General features: G+C 36.8%; 1 protein-coding gene across 6 annotated transcripts in view; it reads left to right on the top strand.

Annotated features, from left to right (window-relative positions):
* Positions 1–25,653, top strand: part of LOC118187360 (protein bicaudal C homolog 1-B-like) — a 254,265-nt gene that overhangs the window by 88,545 nt on the left and 140,067 nt on the right. For 5 of the 6 annotated variants that reach the window (XM_085825071.1, XM_035357562.2, XM_035357558.2 and 2 more), the window contains exons 2-3: positions 4,016–4,059; positions 10,119–10,185. In XM_085825071.1, coding sequence (XP_085681197.1) covers positions 4,016–4,059; positions 10,119–10,185 — 111 coding nt within the window. Of the gene's footprint in view, positions 1–3,778; positions 3,861–4,015; positions 4,060–10,118; positions 10,186–25,653 lie in introns of all 6 variants that reach the window. The other variant, XM_035357560.2, reaches the window with a different exon arrangement.

Below are 25,653 nucleotides of genomic sequence, written 5' to 3'. Positions count from 1 at the left end.
GTAGTTATTGAAAGAGTTCGTGACCTAGGATAGTCGATTTGCTATTGGAATAATCGACAATGAGTTGAATATTTCCAAGGAGGTTGTTCGGCAAATTTTGACACAGGACCTAGGGAAACGCAAAGTTTGTTCCAGATTCATTCCTCACTGTTTATCGGAGGAACAAAAGCAATTCAGAGTGGGCTTCATGCAATGTTGTTACCTATGCTCATTTGTCTGACAGTAACATCAGCCCAAGCCCAAAAAATTTCTCGTGGTAAGAAGTGCAAGATTTGACTGCTGTTAGCAACAGCCTTGAGCTGCATAGTGACAAGTGACAGTGCGATTTAACTCAGTTCCTCCCCCAATTTTGATGGAGAGCACCCGGGAGGGAAAGGTCCGAGGGTCTCCCACTGCTCTCCCCTTCCATCCAACCACATAAGAGGACTTTCGGCTTGCCGCATATTTAGAGTGTCGCACTGAAATTATACAGTGGTACCTCGAGATACGAACACCTCTATATATGAGGAAAGTATGAGCGAAGCATTCATCTTTAAATATGAGCACTGACTCAAGTAACGAGCAACGAGTCAGGCTATTGGCATGTGGGGCGCGTTTCCTGATCCGGCTCGACTTCAGAAATCTCCTCGTCAGATCACTCAAGTGTTCTTTGATCTACGTGTTTGTGCGCTTGTGAGTTACGCTTGTGTAGTTTTTTTACATTTAACGTGAAAATAATTATTTCACGATGCCTCCCAAGAAGATTATTGCCTCTGGTAGTGCTGCAAATTAAAAGAAGGAAAAAGTGCTGCAAATTAAAAGAAGGAAAAGTGCTGCAAATTAAAAGAAGGAAGCCATGGCTAATGAAATTTATAAAGAAATCATAGATAAACTTAAGTGTGGTGTTTGAGTGAGGGAATTATCGAATACCTAATGGCCAGTCGACATTGATGATTTGCACTATTCTGAAAAAGAAAAAAAGAAAAATTAAGAAACTTGATGCGACCAAAGGTGTTACTGTTACTTCTAAGCAGCACCCAAAACTCTTAGAAGACGTTGAGAAGCTGTTGTTGGTGTAGATAAGAAGGAGTTAAAAGGCAATTTGGCGTCATAAGCTATTATTTCTGCTAAGGCTAAGAATCTGTACTTTCTCTGAAAAACCATTGACTGAAGGTACATTGACCCAGGTACATTGACTGAAGGTACATTGACTGACACCCAGGTACATTGACTGAAAATGAGATGGCATTTAAGGCAAGCCGTGTATGGTTCGAAAAATTTTAAAAGCAAACCAGTGTTAACAGTGTATGTTCTACATGCGGAGGTTGTGAGCTCTGGTATAGCTGCTGCTGATAAATTTTGGCCAGAATTCCTACAGTTTATTACTAGTGAGGGTTTTCAGCCCCAGCAAGGGTTTAATTGTGATGAAAAAAGTAGTTTTTGGAAGAAAATGCCTAAGAGGATCTACATCATGCAGAAGAAAAAATATAGACCTACCCTCTTGTTTTGCGGCAATGCAATTGGAGATTGTAAAATCAAGCCGTTGCTCGTCTACCTGAAGAAAATCCATGAGTAATGGGAGGATGCAGAAAAACCAACTGAATGTGATGTGTCGGGCCAACACCTGGCCTGTGTAATACGGCAATTTTTCATTGAGTGGGTTAGTGAAGTTTTTGGTCCTTCAGAGTATTCCTGACTTAGGTTTCGATCCTCAACCTGTGGGCAACACAGTACAGCTAGTCAAAGAAATTGTATCTCTGGGGAGAAGTGTGGATTTGGATGGTGCTGATCTGGATGAGTTAATGGAGAAACACACTAAAGAACTTAGAACGGGTGAACTTAAGGAACTTCACAAGGAGCAGCAGAGTAGGTGGTAGAAGAGCTTTCGTTAGGAGAGGTGGAAACAGGAAATGAAGCCTTCTCTTCCAGTAAGATTAAAAGGCAAAGTGGAAAGAAGCGAAAACTTTCTTTGAAGGAAATCATCCTAATAAAGCAGTGTGTGGGGGCGCATCATGAATTTGTGTAGTGACAATGTAGTGTCGCATTTTAGAAGTAACTTACAAAGGAGACAGAAGCAAATTTTGACAAGTTTTTGGTAAAGCAACCTGCAACTAAAAGAATATTAAGTGATTTTGACCCAGAACCTGCTTCCAGTGGGTGCTTTCAGAGAGCCTTCCTGAATCAGAGGGAGGACTCCCCTTCCCCACATCCCTATTGCCAGTCAGGACACTTTGTAATGGTAAACTACGGTTGTATTATTTACCAGTGTTCATTAGGAAAATTGATTTTTTTGTCGGTATTTTTGGGGACGCGGAACAGATTTTCATTGTTTTCAATGGGTAAGTTTGTTTCTGGATACGGAAAATTCTCTATACGAGTTCAGTGCTGCAACAAATTAAAAATCTCGAGGTTCCACTGAACATTTACAAACATCCATCCTTCTCCGGAATTCGAACCCGGGCCCTTCAGCATGGCAGTCAGCGATGCTAACCACTATACCGGTTGGGTGGCCCACATGCGATGAACTCCTTGACAACACCCTGTATTTCTCGATTCGATAGTAATAGGAGAGAAGTATTGGTGCTACCATTATGACACTGGAAGCAAACAACAGAGCTCCAAATGGCGGTCTCTAAGCTCACCAAGTCCCAAAACATTTCGATTCAAAAAGTCCAAAATCAAGGTAATGCTAAATCCCTTTCTTAAATAAAATAGTAAAGAACTAAATCACTGGAGAGTTTTATCCAGAAGTTCTTGCCAGACTTTGACAAAGAGTTTGGAGACTAAGGCCTAGCTTTCAACAGAATGGGGGTTGGCTGCTTTTGCTGACAATGTCCGGCCCCACATTGCATTACCTGTGAAGCAGTTTTTGGCCAGCATGCGGTCTTGGAGATGCAGCATTTTCCATACTGTTTGGATTTAACACTGCGAAACTTTTCTTGTTTTTAAAAATTTGCTGAAGGGAACAGGATTTGTGGATGTCGAAGCCATTCCTAAAGAGAACTTTAAAAAAGCTGTTTCTGAAACTTGTACACTTGAGCACAGGAGTGAATTAAGTCTGGTGGGAATTTTCAAAACGTATTAAATGGATTTGTATTCCTTATGGAGTTATTATAGATCAGTTCTGGAAATTAATGGAAATTAATGGTAGCGCCTTGTATGACAGTGCATTAAATATTTGTTTAGAAGTATATTTTTATATCTGTATTATTTAAAATAATTTTACTAGTATATAATTATTATTATACTGTATACGTGTCTGGAAAATGTAGTCAAAGGGTAATTAATTTTTTCTCAATGTAATTATATTCGTGATGGGATGTAATAATGTATGATTTTGTTTTTTGCAAATATATTATTAAATCTGTATAATAATTAGCGATTTTAGCTTCGAATACAGCAGATTTTGTGAAATATATATAATTTAGTTCCTAGTTTTTTTAAATACTAGTTTAAAATAATTAAAAAATATGTAAGATATTTAAACTATTAATTTAAATATCTATGGAGTGACCCTCACTGAAAATGGCACTGTGCCTGCACATGCTTTGATATGCATGTAAAACATTTATCTCCTGAACCGAGATTTCACAATTAACTCTTCTACATGCATTCATATATATATTTTTTACCTACATCATTATTTATATTATAAAATACACTAGTGAACTGTGTTTAAGACAGCTAACTACCAACAATTCTACGTGATTTTACATTTTTATGGGAAATGTTCATCTTAGAATGTTTTTGAGTAATGCTGTTCATATTTAGAGATGTCACCAAGGCTTGATTTTCACAGGGTCTAATGGAGCATGGGGCCCAGCTATCCTTCTTATCCTCCCAGCCATCCTAGTCGTGCCTTCCAAATCCTCTTAAAAAATGTAATGTTTTCTTCCCAATTCTAAATTCTAAAACTGTAAAATTAGAATATTATAAAATACGTCAAAATTCCAATGTGTGTTCATTTAAGATGTTTTGTAAAATTATCCTGTTAATAAAAATGAAATATTTAATTTGTAATAAAATTTAATTGCAGGGGCTTCGAACTCTCCCGATACTGCCGACAACATCTTCCGAGAAGTAAGTTTATATTATTATTATTATTATTATTATTATTATTGTTGTTGTTGTTGTTGTTGATATTTCTTCTTCCCCCATATAGAATATTTATAATTTTAAAATAATAACTTTTTGAAAATTTATTTATTGCTTTGAACATTTATTTATTGCTTTATACTTGCTGTTTACCACTTTATGCCCACCCATCTTCCAGTAGTGAAGCATCACAGCTAATTTACAGGTGGGCATTAAAATTACTATACCATCAAGGTGAAATGAAACAAATATAATATTTGCATAATAGATGCAGCATACTGGGATCTTCAACTACTTTGATAGATGCCCTGGCCATGAGACAGCAATCTCCTACTTCCCACTTGCCTCCTATTTCTCTCCTAGGGAACTTCACGTGATGTGCCTATGAGGCATAAGCTGAATTAGCTCAGTTTTTCCTTCTAGGAGAAGTACAACTCCTTGATTTCAAAGGAGGCCAACTTCATCTAGCTTATAAAGGCTTAAATTTGTTGGCCAAACAAGCATAAGCATTCTACCATTCTGGTTTATCATTTGTGAACTGCATTTGAGCATTGGTTGTTTGTATAGAAAATAGTGTTCTACCTTGTTTTTTACTAGCATGTGTTGAAATTCGATCGTGGCTGGATTATTTACGATTGTGGATTATTGTTTTGCAACATTACTGCTTGTGTTGGTTGGGATCTTGTGACTCTCGAATGAGTATAGAATCCTTGGGTCCAGGAGAGCCATACTGAATGCCATGCAGGATTTAGTGGCACAGGACCCTCTAATATAGGAGAGGACAGACATATTCTCATCTTGGCCGTGCTAGATTGTTATCCGCATCATGTACTATGAATCAGGAAATTGACCGTGCAGAACAACAAGTGTCTTCACGGTTAGTGTGACGAGTTTGCAGAACTGGGGACTGCTAGAAAGGCAACTATTGTTGCGGTTTTTCTTGACACACTTACAGAGATTGGTGCAGTTGCAGTTGTGCAATGAGCAGTGACATTGAAGACAGGACTGGCACCGTATTCTCTTTTTAGACGAGACAAATTAAGGTTCTGCATATAGCAACATAATGGATGTATCATGTGTGCAGGCACCGAGAACAAACATTGCCACCTTGAATTCATATGGGGTGCCGTGAGTATACATCCCTGTCATCTCTTATAGCCAGTAATATGGATAGCTGGCGTTACATTTCTGACTTAAAAATACTCACATTTCTGACTTAAAAAGACTCACATTTCTGACTTAATAAGACTGATGTCGAGGCTACGCCATATCTTTGAGACCAGTGTGACGTCATCTTTCAGGAAGATGATGCATGACTACATGTTGTCTGCTTGTGGCCTGACCTTTCTTGATACAGAGGATGTTCTACTGTTGTCCTGGCCAACATGTACTTCAGATCTCTAACCCATTGAAAACATCTGGTCATGATATACTGAGAGCAGCCACTGCAGTTGACTTATTTTGGTGTAGAATTGAAACCACATGGAATCAAGTACCGGTATCTGCCATCCAAATTCAGTTCAGTGCCTTGCTAGACTACAAATACATTGTTGCCAGAGGTGGTAATTCTGTGTTATTGTTAACCCCAGAAAATCTGCAAATTTAATCATGTAATAATCATGTATACCGAGGCTTATATTTCTGGCCTAATAATAATAATAAAAAAACAAATGTTTATGATCGAAATTGGTTTTATTGCTTTTCAAAATATTCTCCATAAAGATCAATGCATTTTTGTGTGCGTTTGAACCAATTTTCGAAGCTTTTTTCCCACTCCAGTTGAGGTAACTACTAAACATGCATTTTTAATTCATCAACTGCTTCTTCGGGTGTCACAGGTTGCTGAGACCATGTAATTTATTTTTGGGAAAAAAAAAAAAAAAAAAAAAAAAAAAAAAAGCATTGGCTTCCAAATCAGGGCTGTATGGCGGATGACCCATCAATTCAATGTTTTAGACTTGTCAAAAATTCCTTTGTTTGAGCTGATGTGTGAAAGCTTGCATTGTCATAATAAAAAATGATTTACCTACTCTTCCACTTTTTTCGTATATCTCCTAGGAGTCCTGGTAAACAAATGGTAGTGCACCATTCAGAATTTTCTAGCTAATGTTGCCACATGACCGATAATGCCAAAGAAACAGGCAAATTTTGCTTTGCTTCTTCTGTAAACAACTTTTGTTAAATTTGGCTCGCCTTGGAAGACCCATACAGTCGACTGCTGTTTTGTTTAAGGCTCCCCTTTAGGAGGTTTACAGGGGGGCGAATTTAGCAGAAGCAGCTGCCATCCCTGGCAGCTAAAATGGCTGTTGCCCGGTTAGGCATGGAGTCAGCCTAGGCTTGGATGACAGAAATGGGCAACTCATTCCGTGCTGCTTTAAGTTTCTGTGCTACACTTCATCAACCATATTTCCTAAAGAGGATTGGCAGGCCAATCTCTCAACAACCCAATGACGAGATGTTTTTAGTGGGTAACAGATCTGGAGACCGTGCAGGCCGGAGCAGCAGTCGAATACCTTATTTATCAAGGAAGGTCAGAACACAACGTGCAACATGTGATTTTGTTTATCTTGTTGGAAAATGGCGTTTGGGGTCCTCGAAGATAGGGCACAACCACTGGATGTAATATGTCAGAAATGTATCCATCTGCATTCATATTACCGTCGATCCAAACTGGAGATGTGCTTGTCGTGCACCCAATGGCTGCCCAAACCATCACACCAGGTGCAGGGCTCCTATGCCAATATGCTCAAATTGCAGCAGTGCAAGCAGGCAACATGTGGTTTCCTCAGGCACTGCAGACACGTATACAGCCATCTGAATACTGCATGTAGAACCGGGAGTCGTTTGAAAAGGCAACATTGTGCTACTCCTGTACCCAGCTTAGGTGTTCGCCGCACCAGACTCGCCGTTTCTCTCTATGCTGCATTGTCAAGGGAAGCCGAAGTAATGGTCACCCTACTGATAGTCCACACTGCTGCAATTGTCAACGCACCTTACGAGCTGATACTGGGTGTGTTGCAAACATGCCCATTTCCTGACTAATGGTCCATTATATGGTCGTATATTTGCAGGGCTAACCTCACAATATGTCTGTCCTCTCTGGTGTTAATCATGGGAGGGCATGAGATCCTGCATGCTGTTCAGTATGACCCTCAGCAGTCAATTGATTCTATATTCGTGAGACAGTGGTTGGATGTCGACCAGTGAGACTGACGATATCAGAGAATGATAATCTACGCTTTCGATAGGCAACGATCCTGCATCTATTGAATTTTGAAACTTGCTGGTAAGCATTTTTTCTTATTTGAGGCCTAACACGATATTCTAAGCAAACTCCAACCTAACATGAAAATCTTTAAGGAGTTGAAGCTCTGCTGAAAAATTAAGATTATAGGGACAAATCTGTTAAACACTGAAGTAAATGACTATCTCAGCAAATTGGCGTTATTTCTCCAAGCTTTTGATGGTTTCTCTTTGTTGCCAGATTTGGCGATTTCTTGACTAAAATCGCCTACCTTGGCGACGATTTGACTACGTTTTGAGCTGCTCCCTGTGTAACTGTTATTTCAATTTTCGAGCAGTTTATGGAGAATAGTTTCCTAGTATATGTAAATTAAGTCAGTGTTTAAGTTTTAATTTTGTCTCAAAGACGCATCCATCTTCTCTTGTTCTTCCTCTCTACAGTATTTGTTTCTGTAACATTACTCATAGATTTCAATAGGCGTCATTATAAAACCGAAGACTGATGGCTGTACACTTGATTTATGTAAGATTGAACAGTTAAATTTTAAAGCATGATTTAATAATGTTTATATATTCAAGATTACGTCTAGTCAAATAATTGATGTTGTTGTGGATAAAAAACTATAAATATTGGACACCATCTGTTTCCGCCCCATTTCTCGTTGATTTAGTTAATGCTGATATTTTATGATAATTTTTCCATCTCTCCACAAGAAGGAATTTTAGTTTCAACCTACAAGGCCTGTTTAATCCAGTCCAATTAATCCGCCTGAGTAATTGGGAATTGACTGTGCATCATTTAAATAAAATTTAAGAACTGCCTTTCACAGTTTTACATTCCATATGCTCTTCAAAACAAGTCACTTTTTCCATGTTAAATTCCATACCGCAGGCAAAAGTGTTCTCGCAAAGCAGCTTAAAGCTATCAAAGCGAAAATAACTCTTCTCCCAGTGGTGAATGCATCGCAAATATTTGACAGTATGTATGCAAATAAAAATATCAGTGGGTTTGTATATTTGCCACCGTGTCACAAAGAATTTTTTTTTTTAAAAAAAAAAGTATGTGTGCCTCTCCTTTTTAAGTTTAGCAATTTCCAGATGAGATGCCTTTGATACTTTAAATACAAAGTTTGGCTATTAATTTCCAGGACTCATGGAATAACTCGGAAGAAAAAAAGCTTAAACACATAGCCATTTAATATGATTCAAAGTAATCCCCATCAGCCGTAGTGCACGTCTGTGTTTGGCTGTGCAAATTTCGGAAAAAAGTTTTAAAGTTCTCTTTTGAATTGCTCTTTAATAGTGACATTACACTTTTCTTGGTGGCTTCGAAATCTTGTTCCCTTCAGCGAATTTTTCAGCTTAGGAAACAGGAAAAAATCTGTGGGTGCTAGGTCTGGAGAGTATGGTGGATGCTGCATTTCAACGACACCATGCTGGGCTACAAATCGCCTCACAGGCAACGCAGTGTGTGGGCGGACATTGTCATGTAGCAGTAGCCAACTCCCATTTTGTTGAAAATGAGGCCTCACTCTACGAATTCGTTTTCGAAGTTAGTCAAGAACTTCTGTGTAGAACTGTCCGTTGATAGTCATGTAAGGAGAAAAAAATTCATGATAAATGAGTCCATCGCAATCGAAGAAAGCGATTAACATGATCTTGATTTTGGACTTTTCAAATCGAAATTTTTTCTGTCTTGGTGAACTTGGAAACCGCCATTCAGAGCTTTGACGTTTCGTTTCAGGCTCATATTGATAACACCAAGACTCGTCTCTCGTGACTATCCTATCCAGGAATGCAGGGTCAGCATCAGCGCTGTCGACAAGTTCGCTTTTATTCATCCCTTAAATGGTGAGGAACGAATCTGGAACAAATCTTGCGTTTGCCTAGGTCTTGCGTCAAAATTTGCCGAACCGTCTTTTTGTCCTTGTTGAATTCATTGGCGAGTACTCGAATAGTTAAATCGATGATCACATTTCACCATATCGCGAACTTTTTCAATTGCTTCCGGCGTGCGTACGGACTGCGGCCGACCTGTGTGGATCAATATTCGATGCTTTTGCGCCCGTCCCGAAAGCAGTTAAACCATTCAAAAGTTCTTGAGCGAGATAATGCTTCCTCGCCGTAAACTCGTTTTAACATTTTGTAGGTCTTGTTGCGGAAACCTCTAATGTTAATTCTTTGCTCCATATTCACTTTGATAATAGGAATTTAAGAGCTACGTTTTAATGTGCCTTTCCACGAGAAACCACTTACATCAAAATGGCGTTGATTGCACTGCACATGTGCTAGAAAATGCTCTCCAATATGCAATCACTAGCGTCATCTATCGCAAATCGACTTTTCGTTCTCCTACAGTTATGTCAGTCCTGGTAATTAATAGCTGTACCTTGTATATATTTATGCTTTAATTTTTTTTTAAAGTTGTGCAATTTCTGAATGCGTTTGATACTTCAGTTTCGTAGTTATAGCACGCAGTGTTGTGTTATTTTCTCTATCGAATACTCAGTCATGAGAACATAACGCAATACTGAAACAAAATAATATTTTGAGAACTAAATTTGATAGCATATTCATAAATGAATCCGAACAATGGTTATTGTATTGCAGTTATTATGTGCCAGTTTTGTATATTAAGTTAACCAGTTCATTGACCGTTCCTTTAAAAAAATCTGGAGATATTTTTTTTATTTTTTTTATGGCTTTCTTTAACCTAGCAATTTACTGACTAGTGCATTAAAATTGTCAGAAATGATTTATCTGTGTTAGTATACCATAGTAATTATTAAGTTCTTGTGCAGATATCAGAAGAAACAGGCGCAGAAATTGATTGGGAAGAATGCCGAAAATACAATACTACAAAAAAAGGTAAGCTCTCCGTCTCTTTTGAGAGATTTTGTTTCCATGTAAAAATGTAAGTATTTTATACAGTGTTAGTAAAATAACATTTTCTTTGCGGTTAATTCCACAAGGACGAGCACCTTTGCAAGTGACCTGCTCTCTCTCTCTCTCTTTTTTTAAGAGTGTAAAACAAACTAAATATTGGGATTCAGCTCCATAATTACCATCTTTACAGAAGATCAAAATTACCTGGAATAGTGGATGGTCATTTTAGGTTGGGTATATGTTTAGCTTACTTAATTATTTTTTAAAGAAATAGATTTTAATTAATAACTTTAAAATCAGAATTTCTGAAGAGGATGCATCTATTTCACCATGTAATGTGAATATGGGATACCTCCCATGTGAACTTCTGTAAGGATTCAATTTGGCTACTGTAATTAGGAGTCAAATAGTACTCTAACCTGAACTGAGTGGTCTAAGTGGCCATTTGTTTAAACAGCTACAAATAATTCCCATAACTTCTCATAAACGACCACCTCAAAAAGTGAGTTCTATTTATTAGACCATAAAAAACATCAATATTCTGTATGATAAAAGCACAACTTCTTTAAGGTGACCATTTTCACTTTTGTCCAAAATTATCTGGAGCAGGGGTGGTAAAAGCTGGCCTGTTCTGAAATCCCTTGCAATGATTTGTTACCCCTTTTTCTACCCGATATTGTACGCAAACAACCAAAATCAGCAGCACGAGTGCACATCTATTGTTGCAGTGTATACACACATATATGTGCATGATTTACACTAGCAGTCAACCTAAGTTGAGAACACTAGATATGCTAGAAAGCATGTACATCCGCTGAATAATAAAGCTCCGTCATTTCTAGCAGCTTTAATGTAGAAATTAAACAAGGAAATATGAATATTGCTGAGATAGAAAGACTGATCAGAAAAGTAAGGTTGGTATAAGAATACAGTCAAAAGTCGTTAATTCGGCCACGCATGCGCATAGGCGTTTACGCGTGCGCGTAAGACCTTTACGGCTGCGAATATACATGTGCGCATGTGCATAATACGTTTACGCATGCGCGTTTAATGTAAAACGGACGGTATAAGCTAAAACTATCTAATTTTTTATTTCAGTTAATGTTGCAGATTGCGTTGTTCCATAATCTTCGAATTGGATCCGGCTTATTATTTTTTGCAGACTGTTAGAGCAATTTTATAAAAGTAAGCTTGAACTTTGGATTATGTCAAATACATTTTCCGATGCTGGAGCTCCCAAAGGATCTACAAAGCGAAAGTATGTTTCGATGTCCAAGAAACAAAAAGAGGAATTGCTGCAAAAAAGGGATAAAGGCATATATCCTTTGATTATCTAATCATTCCGAAATATGTTTATCAATTTCACGCTGCTCTGCGGGGGGAGGGAAACGACACGTGCGCAATGAATTGGAAGTTGATCTGTCAGCACTATCCTTATCTTCAGAGCAGATGTTTTTATTTTATTTAGCTTATAATTCATTACTAAATGTAGTATTTCATCTCGTGTACTCAGTCTTTGATATGATTTAAATCAAGTTCCTCCTCATTATAATTCGCTTCCGATAGTGAAGAACGTGACTCAGAGGTTATTGAAAACGAAAAAATTTCGATTGACAAATTAGCCGATATTCTCGACACAGCAATTATAGGATTTGAACAGCGGAACTTTGTAAGTAAACAAGAAATTATGTCTGTTTAATAAATAGACTTAAAGAGAAAGTATTATCACATGAAACGAAGCAAATTAAACAACTTACATTGAAAGAAATGTTTAATAAAGTAAACAAATAAATATTTAGCTTTTTCTTTTTGTAAATTTTGATACCCTTTAGATCATAATTGCTGTTTATTTCATAAATTACGGTTTCATATTTTTAATTTTATAATTTCTGCATGCCATCTTACCAGATTTAAACTGATGATCTATAATCCGGAAAAATCGATAATCCGGAATCGCCGAAGTCCTGACGAGTCCGGATTAACGACTTTTGACTGTATTTCACCCATAAAGTTTTATTTAAAAAATGATGTTCCAGTTCAGATTTAGTTAGAACATTGATTTACAGTAGAATTATTTGTTAAAATAAAAAAAAATAAAAAAAAAAAAAAAAAAAAATTAGTTTTATGTTTGAGTACAGGAAGAATAAATGTGGATCACAAATTGTTGATGAAAATTAATATTCGGTATTAAAGATTGCTAAAGGAAATTCGAACCTAATTTGGATAAAATAATCGCAAACGAACATTAGAGATTTCATATCTCACCTTAAGTGCAGGATAGTCGCAAAAAAAACTTCCTTGATATATAGCCCTAGTGGCCTGTCCGCCCAACCTATCGAAATTAATTTTCAGGTATTGTTATTTGAAAGTTTGCACTCGAGAATTTGATGACATATAACAATAGAACTCTCACAGTTACAGTGAAAAATTTTCGAATGATGGCACCAACATTTTCCATGCTCAAATTGATAAATGCTCTGAAAAGTCATTAATGGCGTTTAAACGCTACACGATTGTGATGAAAATTACCGTCCTTAAACATTTGCAAAGAATAGCATTGTAAAGGACCAGTGACAACACAGAGTGGAAGTGCATTGATGCACTTTGCACAATTCACAGGGACAGATCGGCAAAAACATAAGCCAAAACCATAAAATCTGTTCCTCATGTTCTATAAAATCTGTACGTGATTTGGTGTTTGGTGGGGAAAAAAATGAGGAAACTGGATGGACCGAAATCGGGATGACTGCATGGGAAGTTGTTGCTGAAGTGCATAATACGATTATTGCAGGCTCATTCTATAATGCAAGAAGTGTTGCCGTCAGTTTAGATGTACTGAAGACCTTCATCCGCAAGTTTCTGCGCTCTATTCTGAGGGTAGGTCCCTGCCGATTCCAGTGCGTCCAGATATTTCAACTTGGAGACGAGTAACAGTGTACTAACTTTGTAATTTTTTCCTCATCAGAAATGATGAAGATAGTACGTGGCCGTAGTTTTTTCCTCATCAGGAATGATGAAGATAGTACGTGGCCGCTGCGAATATTATGGACAGATGAGGCACATTTTTCTTTTAACTGGTTGTTAAAGAATATTCTTTGATATTGCCAAGAGATGGCGTTAAGAGTCCATCTATTGGCTTACTTAACCCTTCCCCTTCTGAACACATGACTTGGAAAAATATTCTTCTTCTTGAAGGTAGAATTTCGATGCACTACGCAATAGAATTCGATTTAGATTCTTTGATGGAACTATTCAGTTCTTGCTTTTTGAGTCTTAATATTCGATTCAGGCATTTTAGCGTGCATTTGTATGTATGTAAATATTAAGTTTAATTAAAATTTATGGAAAACCCTCCAGGCTATGCCATGCATCTCACTTTTGGATTATGAGTGATTCAACTGATCTAGAATACTTTCATTTCACTGGTAACTTAAATTCTAAGAACTGCCTGCACTGGGCTGATGAAAATCCTCATGATGTGATATTAGCGCCTTTATATGAAGCTGAAGTGACTGCTTGATGCGGCATCACAAGCACATTTCTTTTCTGTTCGTACTTCTTCGGAGAGGTCACTTCCACAGGTGTGAGAACGGGCTGCATGACAAGTTCTTGGTATACAGCAATGTTGCAGAATTACATAATTACAGAATTGCAGCAGCGAAATGTCGTTAATGACATTGTATGGACGCTAGACGGCGCTTCTCCTGATGTCGTCACGTGATTGGCAAGTGCATCAGCAGCACCTTGGAGACATCCCGTAACTTTGAAGCTTTTCGTGGTCACCGTGATCCTCCGACCTCAGTCCGATAGATTTGTGATCTTGGTGTTGTCCGAAATCTAAGGTGTGCACACCAAGAGGGATTTGTCATAATTGAAATTTGCCGTAAAACGTGAAGTTATGCTGATTCCTCCTGCGATATTATGTTCGTCTGTATTGGCAACAATCTCGCATGCAGCGAATTATCATCTGCGAAGGTGGACATGTTGGAAACTTTAGTTACAATAAAAGCCTTTTTTTCTCCCTTTCACTCTTTTGTGCTATGGTCCTTTATAATGCTCTTCTTTGCAAATGTTTTATGCGAGAAATTTTCGTCATATGTGTATTGTTTCAGCGCTATTTATGATTTTTCAAAGAACTGCACAGGAAAAATGTGATTGTTGCTATTCGAAAAATTTTCCGACTGTATCTGTAAGCATAAGATTCTATTGTTTTTAAATTTAAATCATCACAATCTAGAGTGCCTGCCTTCAAATTACAAAATTTCATTTCGATTAGTTGTGGATAGCCGCTAGGTGTCGGAGAAGTTTTTTTTTTTTTATGATCATCCTGTGTATATTAATAATTCCTTTTACAACACAGAATTTGTAATTAACGAATGTATGTGCAAAGTTATATATTAAAAAAAATTATCATTCATCGATGCCTTTACTTCCTTCATATTTCTTGAAATTTAGTTGTACATTCTGTTTTTCCATTGGCTGACCCACATGCAGGTTCATTGTGACCCCGTATGCACCATCTAGGATTAACTTAAAAACAATGAAATTAAATGCATAAAGTACTCTTTTAGATTAATTAAAAAAAAAAAATTCTACGTGGAGGAGTGTTCTTCCCAAAGCATTGTGGCAAAGAGTAGAGACACCGCAAAAGGTTTTTGTACGAGAATCATCTCAGCTTATGGCGTCCTGCCAGCGTAATAACTTACCTTTTTGACTCGAGGTTAAAAGTATTTGCCCACCCCTGATCTAGAGACTTGGATGGAATGACAGACAGGATTAACTTAAAAACAGTGAAATTAAATGCATAAACTACTCTTTTAGATTAATTCTTTTAAAAAAAATTTCTACTTGGAGGAGTGTTCTTCCCAAAGCATTGTGGCAAAGAGTAGAGACACCGCAAGAGGTTGTACGAGAACCATCTCAGCTTGCGGCGGTCCTGCCAGCGTAATAACTTACCTTTTTGACTCGTGGTTAAAAGTATTTACCGACCCTTGATCTAGAGACATGGATGGAATGACAGACAGAGTTCATTATATTTCTTAAGGTTCCACCTCAACCTAGTAGGCACCTAGACCATGAATAATGGTCATGGGAAATATAGTATGTTTTTTTCTGGGGTAGAAATGGACAAAACTGGGACACTTTTCCATAAATCAGAAAAAATTATGATGGTATAATGTACATACACATTATATATATTCTAAATAAAAGTAATATGAGTAAATTAAAAAGCCTATAAACCTACGCTAAAGCTGCAAAATTTTTCTAACTATATATGTATATGTTCCATATAAATATGCGTACCAGCGGCCGAATGGTCACTAGTAGTTCGACCTGGGTCCGATTCTAGGCGAACCCGCCGTCTGCATGGGCGTTTTCGTGGTTTTTTCCACGTGTAATGTATATACCAGCCAGTTTCTTTCAGAAAATCTTCCTTCCCATGAAGACATTCCTTCTCTTAGGCAGATAGTCAACAACATCATCATCATCTTTGCAGTTTTTTGGGAAACCAAATCGTGAAAATAGACTACACACACACACATATCAGTACCTCGATAGTCCTTTTAGAAGTTTTCAAAACTAAGCGAAATATATATATATATATATATATAAACTTTTATAAAGCAGTAAAATTAATTTTTAACACCTAACTGATCGATTTTTCCAAAATATGAAATCAAGCATGTTTCCCCCAATTTTTAAAAATTATGATATTTTTAATTTTGAGGTTCCCTGCTGTACATTGCACGGGGAAGGGGGCGGTAGGACAGTTTTTTATATCTCCCGTTCTACTGGGTCGATTGACAAAATTCAAATTGCGTTCTTCATATCTCAAAAGCGCTACTTAGGATATATATTAGATTTATGCATAACATTGGTATTTTGACACAAAATCGGACTTTTTCTGAAATAACATACCAATTTGTTTCGGTATTTCGATTCTACGACTCAAATTATGCCTAGATATTAAATTTTGTAAAATTTGGTGCGAAGTTTTCGGAGAAATTCAAAAATTTATCTTGGCCGATTTTTTTTCATTTTGGCAAACATCTTAATATATGGCAACCAATTTTCCTTTCCCTTCCATTTATGCGGGAGCGGAAAAGAAAAAGCACTTCGTTCCTACCTTTATAGATTATGCATGAGTGGAAAAAAGGTAACATCGTTTTTACTTCCAAATAAATTTAGCAAAGTGTCAACCACAATCGCTTTCAATAAATATGCCAAATTTCAAAACGCGCCAATATATAAATTCACGCATATCTTCGAAAATTTTGAATAAAAAACTGTAATTTTTTGCAGAAATCTAAATATGTTGTCTACTTTAAGATTAATTTAAGACTCGTATGCTTAGAAATATGTCTACTTTAAGATGATGGTAAATGTTTTATAGATTATAATTCAAATTTTTTTTTTGAAAAATTTCTAAGAATTATTTAAAAATACAAGTTTTAAAAATGATTCATAAAAAATGGGTGAATTTTATTTGGAATAAACCTAAATTTCGAAATGTGAAAGGAAGAATCAAATAAGTATAATAAAAAAAGAGAGATTAATAAATATGTACCAAAATTAACATTGAGGAGCTAAAATTTTGAGAGCTAATTTTTTAAAAACTACTCGTACGATTTTTACAAAACTTGGTAGTTTGGCGTAATTTGAGTCGTAGAATTGAAGTATGGAAAAAAATTGGTATGTTATTTCTATTTCAGAAAAAGTCCGCTTTTGTGTCAAAATACCTATATTAGAACAATGCTATATATAAATCTTATGCATATCTTAAGTCGCACTTTCGAGACATTAAAAATGCAAGTTAAATTTCGTCAATCGGCCCAGTAGAACGAGAAATATAGAACGAGAGATATAACTGCCCCCCCCCTTTTTTTTGCGCAGTACATGTATGCACTTATGCTCGGGCCGTTCGTTCTTGAAGTCTGACAACTACCGCTGGAGGGGACAAATATCTTGTAACGAAGTTTTGGAAGAGCTGTGACACCAAAAAAATTACTAAAATGTAGGTGAAGCATGGCATGAAGTCACGGAAAGCAACATCAGAGCAGTAAGGAGGCATATTATGTAATCAATCACAGTGTGCAAATGAATTTCATTGGTTATAAAACTAATTTTCCGGAAGTCAGTTGTAACATAGGTAATTGAGTGTATGAAAATTGAACCCTAATGAAATAATGAAGCACATTTCAATGTAGAGATGAAGAACGTGTCTATGAGAAATGGAAGGACAACATAGCGACGGCAGACTAGAAATGCGCTCCCAGAAATTAATAGCTGAAGAACTAAGAAAAAATTACTGGAATAGATTGAAAGCTTTTGAGAGCAGAACGTGGATGTTAATTCTGATGTTAAACCATAACCTTCGAAGGATAAACAATGCAATTGGCAGTTACAAAGAATATGAAAAAGCCAAAACAAAAATGCAGAAACGCTGATATTGCATTTCTTAGGGGGGGGAGGAATTCCGAAAATCGTGCATTTTTAATGTTATTTTTCATACTGACATTACATTTGAATTTATTAATCTCGTTTTATTTATTGATATATGGGGAGGAACCATAATAGATTCATGGAGGTAGGAAGTAAGATGGAGTGGCCCTAACCGGTTCCCCCCCATACCCTGCGCTGAAGCACTGGTGAGCCTTACGTGGTGACCAAAACATTGGGCCATTTACCATTATTAAGTTCAATGGGTTTTGATACGATCGGATGAAAATATTTTGTAATTACGTCATAAATATACATATAAATGTATATATTTTCTTTTTCTACAGTACTTCTGAGTGGTACGTATATGAAAAGAAGACATTTTTAAACAACATTTCATTCTGAACGGAATTAAATGCTATACTTTTCACAGAACAGTTTGCTCAGAATGCTTTAATTTGAATGAAGTATTTTCAGAAGTTTTCATTAATTACATTAGAAAAAAATTTTAAGGTAATTCGATTTTATTCGGTTAACGATTACAAAAATTAAGATAAAAGTTTATTGAATTATTAATATTAAAATTATGCATTATTTTTTTTTTCTATTTATAGAGCTTCTTTCTAAATTACTTTCTCAAATATGACATGATTTTTTAGTTTCTGAGGCATCTTTTAAATTGAAAAATATAAGTCAATTTATAATTAATGCTCTGTTCGGTCCATTTCAAATTAGAGCACATTTTATTTTAATAGCGAAAAACTTTAAATAGTACTTAACTGTCTCCGAATATTTCTGAAAGGGAATAAAATAAGGATTTTTTTAAAAAATATTATTTAAAACTTGTAACTGAGTTATAAAATGTAAGGGGAGTAATTCTTTTAATTATACTTATCAGGTTTCTTTTACCCATAATTTCGACAATACGTATTCCAAAACTCTTCTTTATTACTTACTTAAGTACACATCTCGTAGAATTTGCTTTACAATACCTTTTAACAGATCGCTTTTCAGTACGAACAATTCTTGCTTAAATATTTTATAACATATTTGTCAACGGGATTTCAATTTATATTTACTATTCAATGCTATATATTTAAATAATATTTATAATCATTATAAATTTAGATACATTTAATAATTAGATTTCGTCACATTAACTTTCACTTGTTTATGAATGAATAAATCCATTTCAAACACATTTATAAATAATTTAATAAATATTTACGTATTTTGTTAAAGGCAGATACACGCTTTTTGCAAGTACATGTATAAATAAATACCTATACATATTTCATGTTTTTCATTTCAGGCATGCGCAAATCTTTAATTTCTGTACATTCACTATATTTTTCAAGTAAAGTAATTTACACTAATTTAACATAAACCCAAAAGTTTTGCATAAAAAATATGTATAAATATAATTTGAATGAAAATTTTATGCATTAATTTTAATACCCAATCAGAGGTAAGTTTTTCTTCAAAATTCCTCCACAGTACCATCTCTACCTTTACTCAGAATAGCCCTTGCATGCCTTACTCTATTTAATAAAAACTTAACCTGACCTATGTGCCTAATTATAAATATTCTAACATGCATAATTTTATGTTAACATTTAGCCATCAAGTTTCAAACTTAAACACGTTTTAGGATACATTCATCATCAAATTCAAGTCTTCTAGTAAATATATTTTGGCAAAGCACTCAATACCTCTTTTAACGATTTTACACAGTTTAATAATTCTCTGATAATATAATAAATAATAACAATTAAGTAAAACGTGTAAGCCCAAAGTGATTATTTTTCAGATACATAAAAATAAAATGATGAGTTTAAAATGAGCAACAGTAAAGCATCTCCTCTAAAAAATTTTAAAAAGTACATGTTACAATAATATGTGGATGTGAAAAAAATTATTTTATTTAAAACATTTTGGCATTTGGAACATAAAATAAAAGTAGCGAATACTCCATCAAGAGTATTGAAAGATGTATACAATTTTATAGGTACCATAAGGTATTTTTCATTCTTTAAGTATAACAGTTTTGCTAAAATCTATATTTTTGTAGTTCAACAGCTTAGAATTTTATAAAACAAATTCATAATCAAAATCGCTGTTGTTAGTTATCGAAAAATAACCAAGATGTGATTTTTGCGTAAATGTCACTAAACTATACAAATTCCTATTATCCATCACACTATGAATGTTTCTTTCATGCGAAAGTGTCCCGTTTTTCGATTTGTATGGAACTGTCGTGTGTCGAAATACTATCAGAGCACGGTTAAACGAGCTTCTGATTGTAAACAAAAAACTTCCCGTCTGGTGACCGAAGCTTGGGATCAGTGCTTCACTTCTAGTGCCGGTTTGCACTCCTTCCTTTCTTTTGGTTAAGTTTATTGCGTAAATGAAATGATGCCACCTTTTGGACACGCAGCTGTAGATTTAACATAATTTATTGCAACACAACCAATTCTTGCGACACGTATTTAATCGCTCATCATTATGGATGCAGTCATCGTTCACCCCTGACTTTCGAGTTAGACGGACGCTTTTCTCCTCACTGCTGAAAGAACGACCTTGGGTGTGATTCTGAGTTCAACGCGGAGCGTGAAGGAACTTCAGCCTCCCGCTTTGCGTACTTCCTTTTGCTGTTAGGGGCTAATAGTAGGTTGGTGCTTTGGCCCCGGCTACGAGCACCGTAAAAAGGCCTAGCGAACCTAACAGCAGGGCCACGTGTCTGTTGTTTCTACGACCTCTGCTCTTTACCTATTGAACAATGATTGAAAAGCTCTTTGACTTTCTCGGCGTGCTAATCACGGAGTACGAAGTGAGACCTGATGTCAAGCCACTCACTGATAAGGAGAGTATGGAACTACGAGTACTTCGCGGTTTCAGAGCCACACTCCACAAAATGACTCTCCAAGCATCTGAAAACACTGACGTTAAGGAAAATATACCTGCTAGGAACCAACCGGAACTTGGGCAATCTATGACAAACTTGGCTGCGGAATCTATGATAGTGGATGAGACGCGGACTAGCAGTAAACGCCCGCTCAGTCACACCATTGAATTCAATATTCCAGTTGCTAACAGATTTTCCTTTGCTGAAGAAGGAACTCCACTGGACATGGACAGTTCGGATGATGGAAATTACACAGATATTAAGAAATCTGTCCGGAAAACTAGGCGAACGCACGGGAAACGCCGTACCCCGGTTATAAACCCAAAATGTAAAGAAAAATATGTGAATCCTGTTCCTCAGGAAGAGAAACTTCTGAATCCTGCCGCTCAGGAAGAAGAACCACGCGATTCGTCTGCCGTGATCGACATTGCCTTTCATCAACCAATCAGTGTGGATGGCCCTAACACTCGAACACACAAGGTTGCTACCAGTGGTCATGATAATGTGGCGCCATCTATTGGGGCTACTGAAAAGTCAGCTCACGCGAGTATGTCTTTGGCGGAAAGCGTAGCTCGGCCAATCAACATCTTGGATGAGGTCACGTGCCCGGTTGGGCCAATGGATAGTGATGCTCGTGAAACTCTGACTGGAGCAACCCGAACTGAGGATCAGTTCACTTTCCCGCACAGGACGGCGAAAATGCCGTCGATTTGCATTCGAGAATGCAAGTACAACTGGAAATCTTTCACTGAACTGCTTGAAAAGGAACAACTGACCGATTTCACCGCGAAAAAGAAAGGTGAAGGCAAGTATGAAAAACACACAAAAAATTCGGATACCTTCCGAAGCATGACTGCCCTTTTCGACAAAAAAGAATTTTCTTATCACTCGTTCCTTCTCCCTGAGGAGAAGAACCTCAAAGTTGTGATAAGAAATCTTCCCATTGATGCGAAACCCACGGACATTCAGGAGAAACTCCGTGAAAAAGATTTCACTGCGCTCAAAGTGGAACGACTGATGAAGGGCAGAGGAAAAGATAGGGCTAAAATGCCCCTATTTCTGGTCACTCTTTCTAAGACCCCTAAAAACAATGAGATATATCATCTGAAATACCTAATGTACTTGCACATTAAAGTCGAAAGATATCGTGGTCGGCGTGGGCCGACACAATGCTTTCGATGTCAAAGGTACCATCACGCGCAGGCAGTGGCGTAGCAAGCATGACTGGCGCCCGGGGCAAAATACCCTTTTGGCGCCCCCCTACAATAAAAAATTTCAGTAATATAATGTATAGAATATATTCGTAATAAGAAAATAATGCAAATAATAATAAAATGCTGAATCTGCCATAAAATACTCAAAAATATATTAAGAATAGTCACTACCTAACTACACTAGCCTTGGATTCGGAAATGCATCTGTGTCGGCGGAAAAATCAGACATACGATGATCTAGAATTAGTTCAAAAGGTGTTATATAAGTGTTTTTTAAAAAGTACAGTTTTTAAACAATTAAAAGTTTAATATACATTATAGATAAATAGATATGTAGCAACTACAACTCAACTCTGCCAGTCTGGTAGCCCATAGCAACAAAGAACAAAATAATATTTATTCTATTCAATTGTTATAATTATTTAATGATCTGTCTCAAAAAATAGTACTATTATAATTGGTGACACGTACTTATTACGAATAACCTTCAATGTTGCACGAATATGGAGTTCATATGTCAAAATTCTGAGCAGCAGTAAGTTATCCAGTGTGATGAGATGCAAGTAAGACATTTTACCTGTCATTTAAAGCGTTGTGCCGCATTCTGGTGAGTCAACATATTTCTGTCATAATTTCAGTGGATATATGTATCGTCTACAGCATTTGAGCCGCCAATTTCTCTGATTTCAAGTACCAAGAAACTGTGTCACTATATACATATTGATTATTTTTCTATACATATTATTATTGTGCGTATTTGATTGATATAAAGTGGTTTACAACGATGCTGCTTCACAATTGGCGCGAGTGGCAGTTAAGCCATCACCTTTTTGTCGCCGAGACCCATCGTTATGGTTCATTCAATTGGATGCGCAGTTAAGTCACATTACTGCCGACGAAACTCAATTTTATACAGCGATCGCCGGGTTAGAATCAGAGGTACTGCAATCAGCTCGTGAAATAATTTTGAATTCACCGGCGACGGACAAATACAAATCTTTAAAAAATATTAATTTCTGTTTATGAAGAATCATAGACAGAATCAAGCAGTTGTTGCACGATTTACGGTTGGGTGATATGAGGCCTTCTCAATTGCTGTCTAAAATGTCAGGCTTAGCTGCCGGTAACCTAACGGATAACATTCTTAAAACAATATATGGATGAATAGACTCCCATCTAACATGCAAACCATTTTAGCGGCCAGTAGGGAGCCACTTAAAAATCTTCCCGCAATCGCTGATAAAATTCACGATTTGGCCATTCCAGCGCAAATACACGCAGTGCAGGCTCCTGCTATTGTGGCGTTACAGGCTCAAATTGATGATTTGCCCAAACAGGTTGCTCAGTTAGTAGCCATCCAAGCTGAACCTTTTCAGCGCAACCGCTCCACATCCCGTGGTCGAAATACACGTCTTAGCCCACTGAGGAAACGTTATGAAAGCCGGGTATTCGTAACCCGGCTACTTGTTTTTACCACCACAAATTTGGAAACAAGGCAAACAAATGCCGCCCACTGTGTCGTTATAACGACCAGGGAAACGAGAAGAGCCGTTGCTCGAAGTTGTGAACGACAGCGGCCGGAATTTTGCACGCCTTTTCGTCATCGAAAAGAATTCGGGCTTAAGGTTTCTTGTAGACACCGGGGCTGATGTTTCTGTCGTTCCACCACATTTTCACGAACAAAAGGGCCTTACCAAGCTATAACTTTATGTAGAAAATGGAACTCCTATTCAAATTTTTGGTGAACGCCTGATATCTGTTGATTTAGGATTGCGCCGCAACATCCAATGGCCATTCATTTCAAGTCCTATTAGTGGCGTTTCTATTATTGACGTTTTTCAAAAATTTTCTTTGCTTGTCGATCTTAAGAATCGCCGTTTGATAGATTCCACAACCAACTTGACTTATCCGGGAGTAATTCACAATAGTCAAGATTTGAGCATTAAACTGATTTCGGGTAACTCCCCATGGCGTCAACTTCTCAGAGAATTCTCTACAAACACGCGCCCAGTTATGGGTAGTTCCGAATCCAAACACGATGTACTACATTATATTGAAACTACCGGACCTCCAATTGCAGCTAAACCAAGACGCCTACCTCCAGACAAGCTTAAAGCCGCCAAAGAGGAATTTCAATACATGATGGAACAGGGAATTTGCCGTCCTTCAAAAAGTTCATGGGCCAGTCCGCTCCATCTAGTTCGGAAACGAAATGGTAACTGGCGCCCGTGTGGCCATTACCGTCGGTTAAATGCAGCTACGATTCCTGATCGTTACCCAGTCTCGCACATTCAAAACTGTATGCAAGTTTCAGACGGAAAAGCTATTTTTACAACCCTTGATCTTGAGTGGGCGTATCGCCAAGATCCCGTTAACCCAGCTGATATTCCAAAAATTGCGGTTATTAGGCCTTTTGCACCATTTGAGTTTCCGGTCATGACTTTCGGCTTATGCAGTGCTGCTCAAACGTCTCAACGCTTCATGAATCAGGTGTTAATCTGCCTCGACTTTAGTGTACCTTATTTTGATGACGTCTTAATCGCCTCCTCTTCAGAGCAAGAACACCTATCACATTTGAGAACAGTTTTTGAACGTTTTCAAAGGTACGATGTCAGTCTTAATCCTTCCAAATGCGTTTTTGGCCAACCAAGAGTATCCTTTCTTGGTCATGAAATTTCCGCTGATGGCGTTTGACCCCTTCCAGATAGAGTTACCGCTATCCGCGATATACTTGAACCATCTTCAGTGAAGGACTTAAGAATCTTGCCATGCTCAATTTTTATCGACGTTTCTTACCTCATGCAGCGACCATACAAGCACCTCTAAATTCTTTTTCGGTTGGAAGCAAAAAAAAAAAAAAAAAAAAAAAAAAATAATAATAATAATAATAATAATAATAATAAAAAATAAAAAATAAAATAAAAATAAAAAAAATTTTAAAAAAATCTGAAATGTTTCAGATTTTAAATTACGTCCAAAGGGGCGTTTTTTAACATTTTGTGTGTTACCTTTCTTTATTAAATATCATGTTCCTCGCACTTAAACCATAAGATCTAGTGCAACAGCAATATCGCAAAATAGTTTTAAAACGAGCATATCTTTAGAATTTCCGATACAGAGACTCACGCGCTGGAGATAAAAATGTTTTTTCTGCACAACGTTGCCATTGCTCGCTTTGAAATCCTTGAGTTTGTTAATCAAAAATTCGTCAAAGTTTTAAAAAATAGGAAATCGATCATAAAACAAATTTCAAATTTCAAATTTGGTCTTCCACATGCTCATATTCGTTGGAGGATTACGTTATTCAAAATTCGATGACTCTATGTACCGTTGTTTTATCACAATACGAGAAATATACATACATTTATGCAGATTTTTCATTATTTAATTTCTTCAAATATAATGCAGGACTCTAACATTTTGTGGCAACAGTTTGAAAAGTGAACCGACATTTATCCGTCCGACGCAAAATGCCAAAACGAAACTAATAGTCCTTCGGGATTCAAATCCCTTTGGACTAAAAAAAAAAAACGATAAACGCGTTATAACCTAGACCACAGAATCTCGCGAAGCGTTCCAAAAATGCAAAAATGATTTAATTTCGGCACCAAATTTGCAGTATCCTTCCGCATCTAAACAATTATCACTCTTCGTTTATAAGGTATTTCTCCCGCTTTCCTAGCGTGCCTTTGTGGTGTAATGGTTCTGCACACTGGGCCGGTACTCCAGAGGTCCACGGTTCGATTCCCGGCGAAGGCCGTTGCATATTTTTCATATCTTCTGCTTCCAAAAAATAACCTAATGTCTCTACACGATGATGCATCAACAACAGGTATAGGAGCAGTTTTACAACAGAAAGATCAAGAATTATGGAGACCATATTTTTCTAAA

This window comes from Stegodyphus dumicola, chromosome 1 (genome assembly GCF_044657685.1).
Source record: "Stegodyphus dumicola isolate Sdum_Otavi_A_Nest chromosome 1, ASM4465768v1".
Taxonomy (NCBI): domain Eukaryota; kingdom Metazoa; phylum Arthropoda; class Arachnida; order Araneae; family Eresidae; genus Stegodyphus; species Stegodyphus dumicola.
Note: the sequence above shows the minus strand (reverse complement) of the source record. Positions and strands in the feature narration are given on the sequence as shown.